The following is a 16,943-nucleotide window of genomic DNA, read 5'->3' as shown; positions in this document are numbered from 1 at the left end:
TTCAACATTTGGTAAATGCTAATATGGCTGACAAATAGTGGATTTTGCACTTTTTTTGCACTGAGTTTTATGAAAAATCTTACGATACCTCCTTAAATCAAAGTAGTTAGACAGAGTATACTGTATATAAATTAACAATTAAAAAACATAAAAACATTAAAAGTGTAAAAGACCTACTGTACCACCTGAAGTAATTAGATACTAAAAAAGAAGTGCTGTTGTAGCCAAGGGCTCCGTTCCTCAGCTCATCAATTTGTGGAGAGTTGTGGTATCGATCAGTTTGTGAAGACTTTGTTACTGAAAAGCAAAATGCAAAAGCGTATTGTTTTCTCTCCACCGCTCTCTCCTGCTATGATCTCATTCCTCTGTCAGTGTTAGATTCAGTTTTTCTCCAGGCTGCAGGTTGTTGTGTTTTTTTGTTGAGGACAAAATGTGCTTCTCTGACCTTCATTTCCAAATCTCTTTTGGATTAGCCAAAATATTTTCTCCACAGCTAAGATATCAATAAAACTGGAACCATTTTTTTTTATATATATATATATTCCAACTGTTTTCTAGCTGCATTCAGTTAAAGCGACCGCGTAGGTCGGCAAGGGCAAATCCCTCAGCGGCACAAGTGAAAAAGAGTAGGAGGAAGAGAGGGAGAGGGAGGAGGAGGCAGACGTGTGAGGGGGATCAAAGGTAAGAAGACAAAAAAAGAGGAACGGGGGCAAAAGGGAAAGGAAAAAGGAGAGGGGTTTAGTTTTGGCAGCAAACAGTTTGTGAATATGCTTGTTGTTGTACTGTCTCACCTCAGAGCCCTTCAGTTCACCTGAACCTCCTCTGATGAGCTGAATGAGTTCCCTCTCATCAATGGGAGGTTTCATCACCTGTAAAAAACACAACCTCCTCTCTCCCTCTCTCTCGTTTTCCTTCCTCCTGCCTCTCTCTCCCGCTCTTCTCTTCGGCTTTGATATGCGACTGACTCATTTCGTTATTATTCAGAAACACTGGAAGACTTCTCCTTCTGTTTTCCGTCAACAGTTAATCACACTGAACACAGCATCTCCTCTTTTCACGTCCTCTTCCTCTGTTCTGGCTGGTCGAGTGATGTTGTTTCGCTCAGCTCGGTGAGCTGCAAGGACGCCGCTCATTAAGGCTTCTTACTGGGGAGTTTCTCTTTAACTCACAGCTGACGATGACCTTCACTTCTCCTGGGTTGCTGTGCAAAAGTCAGAGATTTGTTGCAGCAACTTGGAGCAGCACTCTAAACAATCACTAACATTATTCATTGAGCCCTGAAATGTTTGGCTCTGTAGTCTAGCATAGACTTTTATGAACACACAAAGAATTACAAAAGCATTCCCCGAGCATCCCATAACTTTCTTTTAATAACTTATGAAAAGGCCAATACTATTTATGGTGCATATTTGTTCTTGCCGTACAACTTGTTTTAGAGATTAGCAGAAAAATTAAATGCGTGAAAAGACAGCCCATCATAACCTTGTTCCTGGGTCGATATCAGGCTCATCTGGCAGACATGGCAAATCAATGAGGAACTCTGGCATTATCCTGCATTATCTCCTAATGATGCTGCCAAAGTTCAAGAAGATTATGAAAAGCAACAAGGGATTTAGCCTCATCTTGGGCCTGACAGATTCCTACTCGACCTTACAGCTGCTCTGCTCCTTTTCCTTCCAGAATTACTGCCTGTCTTTATCTCGCACATAAACATAAAAGGCTGCAGGCGAGAGCACGCTCTCCACGCACATGCCTCTCACATCAAGCTGCTTATCCAAATCAAAAAAAGATTAATATGCATCTTAACTCTGTTTATCTTCTTCTTCTTTATTGCAGCCAGGTTGCTGAATAGCTTCACCAATGAATCTGCATTCACGCCCATCCTAATGATGGCTGCAGATGGTGCCGCAGCGCCTCGCTAACAGCTTCTTTTACAGTCGTGTGTGTGTGTGTGTGTGTGCATGAGTCAGTGCTGAGGAGCAAAGCCAGTAAAAACATCAGTGTGAGCCAGGTCTTTCATACACCGTCGCCCTCGCATTCTGCTCTGCCAGCTGTGTGTACACTGTGCTGTGTTTTGTTATATGACCCCGACTGACAAACTGGAAATGTGGCTCTATTAAGCTGCTTTTAGCACATTTCTCAACAGTGGTGAAACGCAATTACACAAATTTACTCAAGTACTGTAGTTTAGTACAATTTCGATGTACTTTACATCATTATTTCCAATTTGTGCTCCTTTACACTTCAGCGTTAGTACTCTCGCTACATTTTACTCCACTACTTATAAAACATATGTGGCATATGGTTTTAGTGGTCATCAGTCAGTTAGCTCGCAGTGAGGGAAAAAGCACTCAGAGCACAAATTTCACCCACACATGTGTACCGTAATATCATTCAAGCATCAAGTATTCATAATATAGAAACATTTTTTGCATGCAATTGTAGGCTAAGTTTCTTGTTTGATTATTACTGAGCATGTGTGAGTTTTATTTTCTATTAAAAATCTTCATGTGACTATTTAATAAGGCTATCAAATAAATTTGGTGGAGAAAAAAAAATCAATACCTTTTGTTTTGATTTTTATTACTCACCTTTCATCATTTGTATGCATCAAGCACACATGAACTTAATGAACTGAAAATTGTATTGCTCGTTCATTTACCTTTAATATGTTATGCTAGTATAAAAACACTGGTCTTTGGGGTCAGTAGAAACAAGCTGTGCGATCCACACTGACATACTGTATCACTGTCACGGATACACTATTGTATCGACAGGTTAAGTAAGGAGCCGCTGTCTCTCCTCAACTGCATTTTAGATCTCTCCTGCTCCAGGATACTTGCTCAGTAGTAAAGGTTTTATATGGAGAAAGGGGAGAGTGCTGGGTGATAGGCCCAATGTTCTTATGAAATATTAAATCAGAAAGATGTGAGATATAGCAGCTAAAAAAAAAGGCAGTGCGACTGTATCCACACACCCACACGTAAGTACCTTAAGGGTTCTTAAGGTCAGAGTTTGGGCTCTTTACACCGGCTTCCTCGGGGACGTCACTCCGAGTTCCTTAAATGATGAAAGTGCACACAGGCCATGAAGTGAATTGTAGGTGTTGCGGGACTGGGTTTTGTGACTGAGGTGAGATAAGGTTCAGCATTTTGTCTACTTCTGGAGCCACTCAATTCCTTCTCCCCGCTGCAAGTCCACAATAGCTCACTGACCAGTCAATTTCTGCATGCGTGTGCGGGGACAGATACCCTTGAGTCTTCCTGCATCCCTGAGTTACCTGCACAGCAGCATTTTTTTCCTGTCTTTTCCTCTTATCTTTCTGCCTTCATTTTAGTCCCTCAAACCTCCTTTTCCCATCTATCTCTCTCTCTCTCTTCCACACTTCTTATTCTCTCCGTTGCTTTCACGCTGTCCTTCACTGTGACTTTGTGTTTCTGCTGAGCCTGTCTCCTTTCCTTCATCTCTTCCTCAGCAGACACACACACATACCCATCCATCCATCCATCCATCCATCCATCCATCCACACATGCCAGTACCTCATTCCCGCACAAATGGTTTGAACGGTTTCATTAACCTCCCACTATTCTCTTTCGACCCAATCCTGGATTGTTGAAAGAGCCCGGCGAGTAAACCACTGTGACTCACTCATGATGTGTTGAGTGTGACTGCTCGCTGCCGAAGAGGAGAGCTAATGAAAAGACGGATGCTCGACTGTTGTAAAACCGAGGCACACTTTTCTATAGAGGCATCTATAGATGACAGGGCAAACTCTCCCATTCATTAGTCACAGTGCACTCCATTAGATGGTTAACGCTTTCAATTAACTCTACACTGCAGCCTGTTTAATATGCCCCACACTCTGGGGGAAACCTCTCACAATTTGGCCAATTACCCATCTCCACAAACCAACTGTTTCCAATGCATAATGAACCACAGTGAACCAGCATCAGCAGCATGCTCCTGCTGAATTACACACAGAGTGCATGAGGCATTAAGTGTTGACTGTGATTTCTGAAGCTATTTCCCTTGGGCTATTGTTGTATGACTATGATGTCTGTGCGTTCAGTCATAACAATGTTGAGGTCTGATACAAAGTAAAACTTAATTCCCATGGGGATAATCTTCAAGGGCTGCATTGCTCCCATCTTAGGCTGTGAAGGATACAGTCAACACATGAATCATGTGCTAAGCAGAGAAGGATACAGGAAAGCTTTCTCCAGTTTCAGGACTGTATTAAATACAGTCTTTGTTTAAACATCATACATCAGATGTGACACTCTCGCTAATCAACCTCATTATTTATAGCGAAGATTTGCAATGAGGTTTTCTTAAGCACTGTCTTCACATTAGCACGGTTATTTACAAGATGTCACCAGAAAATCCAGTAAATGTTTTCCAGAATGCAAATATTTCACATATTCAGATATATAATGGGAGATGCTAAAGGAGAAAGCAGCAGTGTGACCATGAAATCGACCACAAGGTGGTGCTCATATGGTTAAAAGGCTAGAAAGATGAGGGCCTGTTAATGAATGTGGTTTAGTTAGTAGGTTTGGATTTAGATTTTCATGTATGTGGCAGTGATGGCAACAGCTTGTTGATGTGTCTGCAGTTTTATTAAGTAGAAATTGGTGGCCTCACATATGTCTGATTAGACCTCCGCTTACATTAAAGCTATGTAAATCAAAGCTGGGAATAACATGGGATCAGTCCATCTACAAATAGATGCTTTTCTTTCAACATCCTGAAACACAGGTGTAATCAATAACATGAATATTGGCTCCACCTCTTAGTGTTTAGCCAGCTTGTTGCCTGCTGCGATATATGGAGCCATCATTGATGCTGTAATGTCTGGTAAACCTGTGGAAACTACCAGCAGACTCGGGGAGATGTCAATGAAAACCTGTGAGTTGCACCAAAAGTGTTTGTACTGCCTTTCAACTCACTTCTACAAATAGATTTAACTACAATGAATCCTGTTTCAGTCAATTTCGTGTCATTTATCTGTGTCTGAGTCTTTTTCAGAGGCCCTGACCTCTGTCACAGGCTCATAAACGAGAGCCAGTGCCACCTCCTACCTTTGATTTGTCTACAATGAGTGAGGCAGCACCGTCGTCTTCTGAGCAAACAAGTTCCTCTACATTGCATGTTTCTCCTGTTCATGACTAAAGGGAGCAGGGAGAAGCTTTAATCAAGGCCAGGAGCTTTACCTGTGTAATGTTTTGCCTCATGAGGATTTTCTGCTGCCTGGCCTGTTGAGCTCACCATCTGTGTATTCGAGCACTCGGTTGGTCCAATGTGTCGCCACTTTTACTGATATTATTCTTGTTAACAAATGCATACTGCATGTGCCAAAGAGCTGGCAGTCAAGTAAAGTAATGTCTGTTATTTATGGCGGCCTTCCTCTTACGTAACACGGGGTTCACTGCTAAATGCCATGTAAAGTGAATTTCAAATGGGTTACCATCATAGTCCTAAGCACATAAAAAACATTTAAATTACTTGAGTACTGATATGTGGAATACATAATTCTCCATAAATTATAAATGTGCATCAAGCACGACTTTGCTTATTAATTTAATGGCTGTGACTCTGAATTCGCACAGTATCACAGACTAATGGGGCTGAGTACTCAGTGAATCATTAAAAATCATCAGCTTTGATGATCCAGGTTCATTTCAAAGCCTCTTCTTTCCTCCTGAAATTAGAAAAAGACGTTACAAATGGTCAGCATGTAGGAAGCAGATGTGATTTTTTTTTTTTTTTTACAGCTCAAGTTTGTCAATGACAGCAATTATTTCATGACGCTGAACTTGCCATGAACTTGACTTTAATTACATCCCGCCAGTTGCTATGACGATGACATGGTTTGTTGCTGCTGTGTTGGCGCAACACCAACAATCACTCGGAGCCGAGTTCACCGCTCAGCAGTTCCTCTGACTGACGAACACTGCAACACACGAGGCAGAGTGAAGCACACACTGTACACTGCAGAAAGAAATACTTACTAGACATTAGCTGTGATTTCTTTTAACTATGATTAGTGATTGGTAACGAAAAGGTGTCATGAAGTCTTGGCCACGGTAGCCGTTTGACCATACAGCCACTTTAATGTTTAATTTTCCACTTAGAATGAGTAGCATTAGGTTTAGTGACCACGTATCAGGTCAAAACCTTTAATTGTATTGGGTTTATGATGTTTTTTGGCCTTTGCCAGTTCCATTTGCCTTGTACCTGCTTGTTCACATTACCTGTGTGTCACTTAATGACCACTGCATGCTCTCCTGTTTGTGTGTGCCTGGAGTTTAAGAATTCATTTGCCCGCACCGCAGTTTATTCTTGTATTAAAGTAACCTTTTAACCGTGTCTGCCTCTCTGCTTAGTGTACCCTGCTTGTTTTTCCTTGCATTTCCTTATATGATTAATTATTCCCGTACAGTTCTGGAAAGAAGTTATTTGTTTTTCATTCATTTTTCACGTTAAGCCGTGCCCACAAGCGCAGTTCTGGTAAAAGTTCAACAAATTATAACTCTCAGTAAAAACCTGTTCTGTTCAGTGCACAATAGACATCCGCGTAGAGTGAATACAATGCACACACATACACATACACAATAGCAGAGGAGGCAGGTGTAAAAGCTTTACAGGGCAGGGCTGTAAACCCGTATTCTATCCCTCTATCCCTCACATGCATTACTTTAAACAGAGACGCTGTAGGATGATATATGTGGTGACTGTGGGTCAGTACATACAGCAGGCTGTCCATTAAATGCACGGTCAGTGGGATGATCCCTAGAGATGTGCTAGCGAGACACTAAACCTCCAATTGCTCCCAGTGGTTAGGCCTGCTCCTTGCATGGTTGCTTGCTGCCATTAGTGTGTGAGTATGTGTAAATGGCTCCTGGAGGCCAATTATAAAGTGCCTTCAATAAAAGTGCTGCATGAATTCACTCTGTGTCCATTCCTTTGAAGTTCAACTAAGACCATTTAGTGACTCCTCGTGATCTCTAAGTTAGCAAACGCATTTATTTCTCCACTCATGTTTTCAATTTGTCACCCATTGGATCTCTTTATACAGGAACAAATGACTGTACCCAAATGTACAATTTCAAGACATTTATTTTATTTTTTTTTTCTTATTTACCTTCATCCATCCAGTGGCAAACATACTCCATAATAAAGGTTGCAGCATCTAACATTTATTGTGTCCCGGTGGCCCAGGTAGCTTAAAAGTGCAATATGTGAGGTAAATAGCTATTATTGCAGCTTTGTATTTCTGTTAAATTCAGCCACAGCAACTATTCTCAGCCAAACAATACATGCTCGCTTCATAAAATCATAAAATAAAGCTCTGTGTATTTAAAGTGCAAGTATTTGAGAGCTAATGCAATATTCACTACTGCCTGTTCAGCTCGGGTGATGAGATTGCCAGGTCTTAGTTAACTAGAAAGATGACTCCCAGTGTGCCAGACGGTTGCTAACCAAGCATGACACCCAGATTCAGCCAATTACATTTGGTACAATGAAAACTTACAGGGTATCTTGGATTTTTTCCATACAGTCAGGCACATCATCTCATCTCACCCAGTAATGAATGTTTTTACCCTGGCACTGGGATTCTGGCCCAAACTGGGGCTCAGAGCTTATGAGCCACAGCAGCAGCCAAAATATGCTCCACACAGACATACACAGACACAAGGACATTCATGGCAGACTCTAGTCTGATTTGTGCCTCTGACATGATAAAGTTGCTGTTTAATCTTACAGGTTTCCGGCAACAGATGTGCTTACATACTTAGTCCTTTAGTTGATTGACTGACTGGAGATGAAAGGAAATTCACCCTAATAAAGATGTCACCCTTAATTTTACACAGCCCCGCTTCTTCTCACTGGGAAATCTCCAAATGAGTATATCTTGTGTGTGAGTGTTTTACTTTGAAAGCGATGAATGAAATCTGGCTACTAGGCAACGGTTGTTGCAGTCAAATCTAAACTTGCATCCCCCTTCCTGCTATTAGTCACTCCACTTTAAATCACCCTTGTGACATTCATGGAGATGCTGTTGCTGCTCTTCCTCTTTGTCAAACTATCTGTAAAGCTTTTTGTCGTGTCTGTACCACCTGCTGTTTCATCCTTGTTCTTGCGGAAACAGTAGACCCCATAGAGGCGGAATTTTTTATCAGGGAAGCCCAGGTGTCGGACGCCTGGCTGGGATCCTCCACACCGGGAACGGGGATTCACTATGGGGTAACGGATGCTGCCGTCCTCCAGCCAACCGGCTTCACAGCGGTCTAGAAGTTGAAATTTCCACGCGGCGTACAGCTGACCCACTTTGGCCACCACTGAGCCATCTCGAATGCAAGCCTTCACTGCCTCTGCATAGTTCACCTTCTTGAAGCGTTTGAGGAAGTATACTTTGCCTGGGGGGAATATAGTGGGAGAGGAAAGAAGAGGCTGTTTGTTGTGAAAACATGCGAAAAAGGTGAATGAAAACAGAGCGAGTGCATTGTTGAAGAAGGCAAAAGAAAAAAGAAAGAGAAGTAAATGAGAGTGGGAAGCCCGAGAGACATGTTAGACCCCGAGGGTACATATTCGCAGTTTTCCAGGCCCCTCTGCCTGATTGTGCTCAGAATATCAAATCAGTCCTGCAGCCATCTGGGCAGCTGCTCAAATTCGAAAGGCAATACTCTGTCAGCGGACAGCACTCTAACTCAAAATTACCCTTAAAATGCTTCCATTTTTGCTTTCGCCTCCCCTCTAGGGAGAGTTTTTGCCTGACAGTATTAACATTGGTTGAAATGGTTGAACTAAGCTGAATCACGAGGTCGCGTCTAAGGAATGGAACCAAGATTAAAACCGTTTCTCCGAACTACTGCTATCGTGACAATCATGTCGGGTAACTCAACTTTGCACTCAGCTCAGCTACTGATTTTATGCTTGTTTATTTGACCCGTGGCTGTTAGAGAAGCAGAATATTATCTCATATTTCCTCAGGGGACATTGAGTAAATATCGTCAAGCTGGACTGAGCAGCAGTCTCGGTCACGACCTGAAAATCTCCTGCGAACAACAGACTATCCACAATAATTAACACACCAGGGAAGGTTTGAGCAATCATTTAAGGTTTCTGTCATAATACATTTTTTCTCACCAAGGACGGGCTTTAAAGTTTAAAGAGTTGCATGCTGGCTTAAAGGGGCAGCGTGTAAAATTTAGATGAATCATTTGCAGGGATGAAATACAGTGATCATAATTATGTTTTCATTAGTGTGTAATAACCTGAAAATAAGAGTTTTATATAAATATATATTTTCAGCTAGTTTCTTGAGCTTAGAATGAACCTTTTTACATCTACCTAAGGAGGAATTTTTAAAATATCCTGTGATATTGAAGTTTTAAGCTGTAGTTCCACATGTTGGCCAATACACTTATTTGCTATCTTGTCTGTACAGCTGCCAATTAACTTAGCTCTAAGAATGAAAGCACAGGGAAAGAGGTAGCATGGCTCCACAGAGTGGCATCCCTGAAACCCTGATTTCTAAGTAATTCATACAATTCCTTTACTAGATCCACTGTGTCTTGCCTATAAACTAAGAAATTGTCTGGTATATAACCCTGCATATAACTTTTTATACTTCAATCTTGCACAAATCAAATAAACAAGACTGAATGCTGGCATCTTTCTACAACAGCGATAGAGTAAATTTGTTTTTATCCTAATACATGTAGACTTGTTTCAGCTGCCTGGAGACTACACATAACTTTCATGCTGCAACTAATCCAGCCTCCTACTTTCTAAAGTTTGTTTGAGCTTACGAACCTGGAGGTGGCATGTGTGACAGAGACACTCGCAGACTCTCTGAGGGAATGCGATGTAAATCAAAGAACTGGGAGATGAAAGGCAATGCTTGGCACCCAGAGGACACTGTGGCCTTAGCAGGGCTGAATCAATACAGCCTGATCAAAATCCAATGGCCCTAGGCCTGTGAGATCACAGGCAAAGATCAGAGACATGGGCCTCATTCCCCCATGGTCCAACACTCGTGATACAGCCCCTTTCTTCACAATAGCACAACAATCCAGCTCTGCCAGTGTTGTGTTATCTTCCAATCAAGGGCTGCCGATGCTGAATCCTCTGATGGATGTTTCTATTTAGTTATATGATCATATAGATTGACTACAAAGTCCTTCTGATCTTTAGATAGAGACGTGCATGTGCACACAACTGCAGATGCCAGTCTGCATAAACAAATTGTGTTTCTCACCATTGAGCTTTGAAGTGAAGCAGAAAGCATCGTAGCGCTCATCCTCCTTGTGCCTGTAACCATAGTTACGAACACCAGCAGGGGTGTCCTTGCGGCCGCACTGGTCTCTGGGATGAGAGATAGGGTACTGGACTGAGCCGTCCTCCAGCCACCCAGCATTACACCAGTCTAGTCCTTCCAGCCAGGCCTGTAAAAGAAGATAATGTAGGTTAGTGGTTCATACTGAAGGATTAAAGACATTAAGAGGAGAAGTAGTAGGAGGCTTATCTCCTGACATAACTTCACTACTCTTGACTTTAACGTAGACTGAATTTTAAAAGGAGAGGATGGACATGCACTAAACGTTTTCGAATGGGGATTGTGGTAAAGGAAAGTATCATTTTAAATGAATGGACTATATTATGGAGAGAAAAATCCTTTATTATGAACATGACAGACGCAGGAGGTGTGGACTAACCTTGTGCAGCTGAGAGTGTGAGGCCAGAATGGCATCCTGTTGTTTGCAGGAATCCTCGGCCTGGTGGTAGTTGAGCTTATAGCGCCCCTCACGGGGGTAATAGGGGAACACCACACCTAGAGGTAGACACAAACAGCCCTACTTTTGAGTGAGGAGGTTTAAGATTATGAATTACCTTTTAATCTCAGGTGAACTGAAACACGTTTTCACTACCACTCTATACATTGAACAATCAAACACCATACATTACAGAATCTCTTAAAGCCAATTCCTGACCTTCTAGATCAAGGTTGACAAATCCTGTGTCGTCTTCCATGTCATTGGTGACTTCACACTCATATCGTCCATAGTCCTCGAGCGTGACATTCTGGATGATCACTGAGGCATCGCCTGGACCCGCCTGCTCTAAAAACACACGGCCTCGGTACGATCCAAACACGCGCTGCTGTCTGAAGAGATTTGAAACACAGTCGCTGATACATGTTATTGCCCCGCAAGAGTTGATTACAGCAAAGTGATTCAGAATACTTGATCCAACCTGGGGCAAATGACAATGAATATTTTTTACTATGTGTTAGATGGTTCATGAAAATATTACTACACTGGTAACATGATTTGTGCATGTAAAACAACACATTATAAGGACGTCAAATCAGCCAATCAAATCAGTTATTGTTGTTTTTGTGACATTTTCAACCTAATTTTCATACAGATTGAGAGTTTGGTGGAAAAGTGCAGATGGAGAATTTACTTTCCAAGTGCCACAAACACGTCTTCAAACTGGAATGCATCTGTCACTTTGGTCCATTTAATTCGAATGCGAGCAGGGTCGGTGTTCTCTGGCTCATGATGGAATCTACAGGGCAGAGTGATGGAGCCACCACGATGTGTCACCACTTTACCAGGAGCCGTCTGGACAATCACTGCACCAGTGTCATCCTCTGTGGGACAGAAGAAGAGAAGAAATGCTGGGTTATCAGTATGATACATTTTGGGAAAGAGCTCGAAATTAAAAGATATTTAAAAGATTTTCTCACTATTTGAACTCTTCATTATGTCTCATACCTTCAACAAAACCCTGTTTTATGATTCTCATTCATACATACCCCATTTTGGGTAGTGCAACTTGGTTATACAAAAATGATAAATCTGTATAAAAACCCTATTACCATACATATATTTGTCTTTTTGACACAATTAACAGTCATCAGTGACACTGCAAATAGTTACAATTCCATTCTCTGAGGGAGAACATGTGCATAATAAACCATCTACTGTTTAGTTAGGTTCCTTTGCGCCCAGGCCTGTAATCAGGTTACCCACTCAAAATGTTAGAGTAAGACTAATGGTAACCACAGTACTCTTCATCCAAATGTGCAATAACAACACCTAGTTAGCATTTCTGGCAGACATTTGCATAGGCAGATGGCTTTTGTGTACAATATGTGTGTGTGTGTGTGTGTGTGTGTGTGTGTGTGTGTGTGTGTGTGTGTGTGTGTGTGTGTGTGTGTGTGTGTGTGTGTGTGTGTGTGTGTGTGTGTCTAGGTAACCAAAAAGAAACCAAACAACAAGTGTGGTGTAAACATTTAAAACATTTAATGAGTGGCTCCAAGAGGTTTTCTGCTATGTCGTGACCAGATAAAGGCACCTACAATTACCCATGCCAGCCGGCAATTAGTCCTGTCACTGCTTACTCTCTGCAGAAATGTTTATCACCAGCATCCATAAAGTATCAAGTGGTGTTTAATCAAAACTTTGGGCAAATTATGTCCTGGCACTAAAAGCTGTGCTGCTGCAGACAGACAACGCCATGTGACCGGTACTTTAAAGAGTCACGAGTTTACAGAAAGCCCTGACAGAGGGCTTCATCTGCAAACAACTGGTGGTGTTTGTACATGGGGAGGGTTTATGTCCCTGTCACAGCACAAGTGGTTAGAGTGTGTAAAGGGCTGAGATATGAGGACGAAGATGGACAGAGCACACCTCTATGCATTGAGGTGGAAACTGGAAAGATGCAGCACACAGCTACGTCTTTATCACTGAAGTTCTGATAAACTACTACATGCACTGTATAGGCACTACCCCCACTTTATCCAACTGGGAATGTGGCACTAACCAAACTGACAGTTTATCAAGTAGCCTGGTGTTTCTATTATTATGTCCACCTACTTTATGTTAGTGATACTAGTGTCAATAACACAAATACCTCTGTATGAGGCAGTACAGTTAAACAAATAACTACATCATACATACATGGTACAATTGAATCAACACCTCTCTGAATGAAAACTAAACATGAGACTGCATTAGTGTTAGTTACATGAACCACTGACTGCAGCAAAGTAAATGTACAGTATCATCTCGGAGCAGTTCTGTTGATGTATCTAATGAGCCGAAAGGATGGACAGCCAGGTCTCACGAGGTGGATTAGTTTAATCCTTCACACTGTCAATTTTCTTAGTTGGCAAAATGTTGGGACTTGTCATGATCCTACAGGGCTTCCTGTCCTGCTTTTAGTTTTGTGGCTGACTTCCTGTTTTTCTTTCCTGTTGCTGGCAGCTTGATTCTCATTATTCCAATCACTTCCAGCTGTGTTCATTGTTTTCACCTGGTGCCAGCTCCCTTTATATTCTGACTCTTCCCCTGAGAGAGCTGCCAGATTGTCCTGACCCTGTGTTTGACTTTCCAGCGTTTCTAGTTATCTTGTTTGCATCTGTTACAGACCGGACCGTATTTTCGACCCTGAGTTTTGCCTGCCCCTTTGAAAGACTGTGACTTGATTCTCTTTGCCTTTTCTGGTTTTGGACCCCTGCTCTCGTTTGGACCTGCTCTCCAGCTCTTGCCCCTGTCTATAGTACTGTCTGAGGACGCCTGTTGTGAGTACCGGATCTCCCTCTTTTGTATATGGATTGTGGATGACTGTGAATACTGGACGTGTACCTTATATATCTGTGGGATTTCTCTCTGGCTTTCTCCTGGATTGTTTGTATGTTGTGTGCACACGAAGAGGAGGACCTAATCCACCCAGCTACACCACACTGTGCCCGGCTAACGTCTCCACTGACCCACCATTGCTCCCTACCCCTGCCTCATCATCAGTTCTCCTCTCTTTATCCATAGATCCACGCACTCTGGCTACCCGGTTCCTGCAATCAGACTCCAACCAATACATTCATAATCTATAATAAAGAGCTTGTTCAACCAACGAAGTCTTGTACTGGCATTAGGACTTTATTACAGTGCTCAGATAAACAGTTAAACAGTCTTATTATTAATGGTTTTGATCTTGTTTCCATCTAGATTCTAGGTTTGTGATGATTCTCAGTGATAAGCTTAGGAAGGTCAATGTTTATGTACAGCCCAGTGTCACATTCACATAATGCCCCATTGAAATGATTCATCTTTATATGTGTCTTATTCTGAACTTATTCAGGTCTTTAAACAAAATGTAACGTAAAACAAAATAGTTTAAATGCAAGCAAACAGCAAGCATCCCCACAACATTATACTGCCACCCCCATGCTTGGCTGTGAGTACAGTATGTATCTTCCTTTTGTTGATTTCTGTGTTTGGTTTGCTCCAGATGTAACAGCACTATTAGCTTCAGTCCAGGTTTTGATTAATCAGTCTGTAAAACACTGCCCAAAGAGGTTTGAGGGGCATCGTGGTGTCTAGAGGCGAAATTCAGATGAATGTTCTCAGAGGTTTTCAGTGTTTTTTCGCATCATCACTTTCCATAATGCCATTGCCACCCAGTGTCGGATTGGATAGTGGTGATAACTGAACTTTAGTGAGGCGAGAGAGGTCTGCAGTTCCTCGGGTGTTTTCCTTGAATGTTTTGTGACTTCCTGGATGTGTCGTCTTCTCACAGTTGTAGACAGTGTCTCTGTCACTGTGTATCCCTGCAGTCCCGCAGTCTTAGAAATAGCTTTTTCACCTTTCCCAGACTGACCAAATCAGCTTTTGTGTTTGCTCAGGCTGCCCTTGTTTCATGCTAGATTTTGTTTGATGATCTCAAACAGTTTAGTATGACATACAAACAAGAAACATAAGAACTGAATATTTTCTGACAGCATTGTATACATATAACCATGTGAGTAAGTACAGTGAGTTTGATTGGTTTGTACTGTGTCTCTGTGTTTTTCCTTTGTTTCTTTAGTCTGGAAATGTCGGGCGCATCAAGAGACAAGATTCAATGTAATGCACTATTTCTGGTTTCAAAGGAGGTTTAAAATTACCCAGCTGACTTTATAGGAGCTGTTCCACCATTGCTACAACTGCAATAGGTGTGGACACATTTCTGCTATGAGCTAATGAGGGCTGAAGGAAATCTGTAGTAATAATAAAAAATGTCCTTACCAAGAACATGCACTACTTTTCTCCTTCCCTTCTCTGTGTTAGCAGGCAGGGAGGTCACTGAGAGGACAGAAGTCAGGATAAAAACCACAAAGGACATTTTCCTAAAGGCCAGAGGCTGCTTTGAGGACTGCTGGAATGCACACAAGACAGAAACAGTGTGTCAGAGACTCACCTTAAGTGGAGAAACTTGAAAATAGCACAATAACATTTCAGGGGCACAATCACTGCATAAAAAGGTGTTGAAGCAAAGCAGAACTATCAAGAACAACCTGCTCTTTACTCCACAGTTGTTGGCAGTGGAAACTTTGGTAGAAATGCAGGACTTCCTTCACATGCAGTACACAATGAAACACAGATTAAGAATTAGCAGTAAACTCTAACCACACGTATCCCACACAGCTTGGGCAACTTCCATCTCCCGTCCTACATTTTGCATGAGTTCAGTCATGCTGAAATCTCTGAACATCACACCCAAGAACTCAGCCAAAGTGTTTTTAATGTAGGATGCTTAAGTTGTTCAGTGAGTCAGGAGAAGCACAGCAGACAATTGATTACTTCAACTATCTCCAAACAACCAAATAAGGTGACGGTGTTTGGTTTGAGAGTCCCGCTTTAAGATTGCTTAGCAGTCCGCTGCACACGCAACCTAAAGCTTGTTTGGTGCTTTCTGGATTCACTGCCAAGTATTTGGAAAGTTTTGAGAGAAACAGGTTTGCATCAGGAGGGAAAACACATGCAGACATGAACGATGACACAAAGCTGCTGAGCAAGCTACTAGTGTTTGACCTCATTATCTTGCCGTCCCCTGTCTGTTATTGGTGCATGTGTAATAGTTACACAGAGCACTAAATGTGTGTGTTGTGGTCCAACATATGTAACACCCCTACTGCTGATGACAGTGGAGATGGATGAGCCTTCTGCACATACAAACTTTCAATCCATGCTTAGATGCGTGACTTGGTCTTGGACCTGGTGGTGAATGGGATCATCATCACAACAATCTAGAGGAGCAAAGTGCTGGTGCTGCTGTGCACTGTTAGAGGTCTGCAGAGTCTGTGTCACTAGTGAATAATCGCTTCCTGTGTAGCAGCACTGCAGCAGTAAACAACATCCGAGCATCAAGACAGGGCCGCAGTGAAGCAGAGTCACTAAAGCAGATACTTCACATGCAAACTGCACACAACAAACAGCTGTGCTGCACAGGATCTTTCTCAAGGTTACTCCAACGATCATCCCTGCAGTTTCCATGCAGAGCAGGAGCCGCGCTGCTCCAGCACAGACAGACGTGAACTTACCATGACTGTCCCAACAGGATTAATGCCTGGATGGAAGCAGATGTGCCGCCGCGCGCCGTTTAACTCTTCCACCAGGCTAAATACAGTTCTGCAGCAGCGCCGTCCTCTCTCCCTCCCTCTCTCTCCCAGTTTCTAGTCCCATCGCTGATCTCTCGCACTGCAGGGGAACCACCGGCGTTTGTGGGTCCCGCAGTCCTCCGATGACGCAGCGCACATTTCGCTGGTGCAGACTGTGTGGATGAGTCCATCACAGCGATGATTTCACACTGATTTCACGTCTGCGTGCATCACTAGAGTGTGACTCGTTGGTTTGAATGTCACAGTTTGTGCGGTGCGATCTTGTTAAGTTTCAAACTGAACATTACTGTTCAGTTTCCAAGTCGTGATGGTGGAAGGTGTTGGTTTTTAAAACTGTGTGTGCAGGTTAGAAAGAAAGAAAGAAAGAAAGAAAGAAAACCCGAGCATCAGAAGATTTTTTAAGCATTTCATCCTCATGCAGTAAGTTGGATGTTGTAATGATGGTGCAGTGATTAACATTGAGGATGAACAAAACTAAATTGACTAAAA

The 16,943-nt window shown here is 42.3% G+C and overlaps 1 protein-coding gene across 1 annotated transcript; it reads right to left on the bottom strand.

Annotated features, from left to right (window-relative positions):
- Nucleotides 1–7,151: 7,151 nt before the first annotated feature.
- hapln4 (hyaluronan and proteoglycan link protein 4) lies at nt 7,152–16,613 on the bottom strand. Its single transcript, XM_026344802.1, has 7 exons — nt 16,377–16,613; nt 15,082–15,211; nt 11,474–11,663; nt 10,999–11,171; nt 10,723–10,838; nt 10,266–10,452; nt 7,152–8,421 (listed from the first exon to the last, which is right to left on the bottom strand). Exons 1-7 carry the CDS (start codon nt 16,377–16,379, stop codon nt 8,030–8,032), a joined length of 1,191 nt encoding a protein of 396 aa, XP_026200587.1. The 5' UTR covers nt 16,380–16,613; the 3' UTR covers nt 7,152–8,029.
- Between the last annotated feature and the right edge of the window lie 330 nt (nt 16,614–16,943).

The sequence above is a fragment of the Anabas testudineus genome, chromosome 4 (assembly GCF_900324465.2).
Source record: "Anabas testudineus chromosome 4, fAnaTes1.2, whole genome shotgun sequence".
NCBI lineage: Eukaryota > Metazoa > Chordata > Actinopteri > Anabantiformes > Anabantidae > Anabas > Anabas testudineus.
This window is presented reverse-complemented; position numbering and strand designations above follow the sequence as displayed.

Bases quoted from the DNA above. Each gene is read 5' to 3' on its own strand.
- hapln4 (XM_026344802.1), bottom strand. The intron at 11,664-15,081 runs GTAAGGACATTT...TCTGTCCCACAG, and splicing joins AAAAGTAGTGCATGTTCTTG to AGGATGACACTGGTGCAGTG. The intron at 10,839-10,998 runs GTCAGGAATTGG...GTCTACCTCTAG, and splicing joins TGTCAACCTTGATCTAGAAG to GTGTGGTGTTCCCCTATTAC.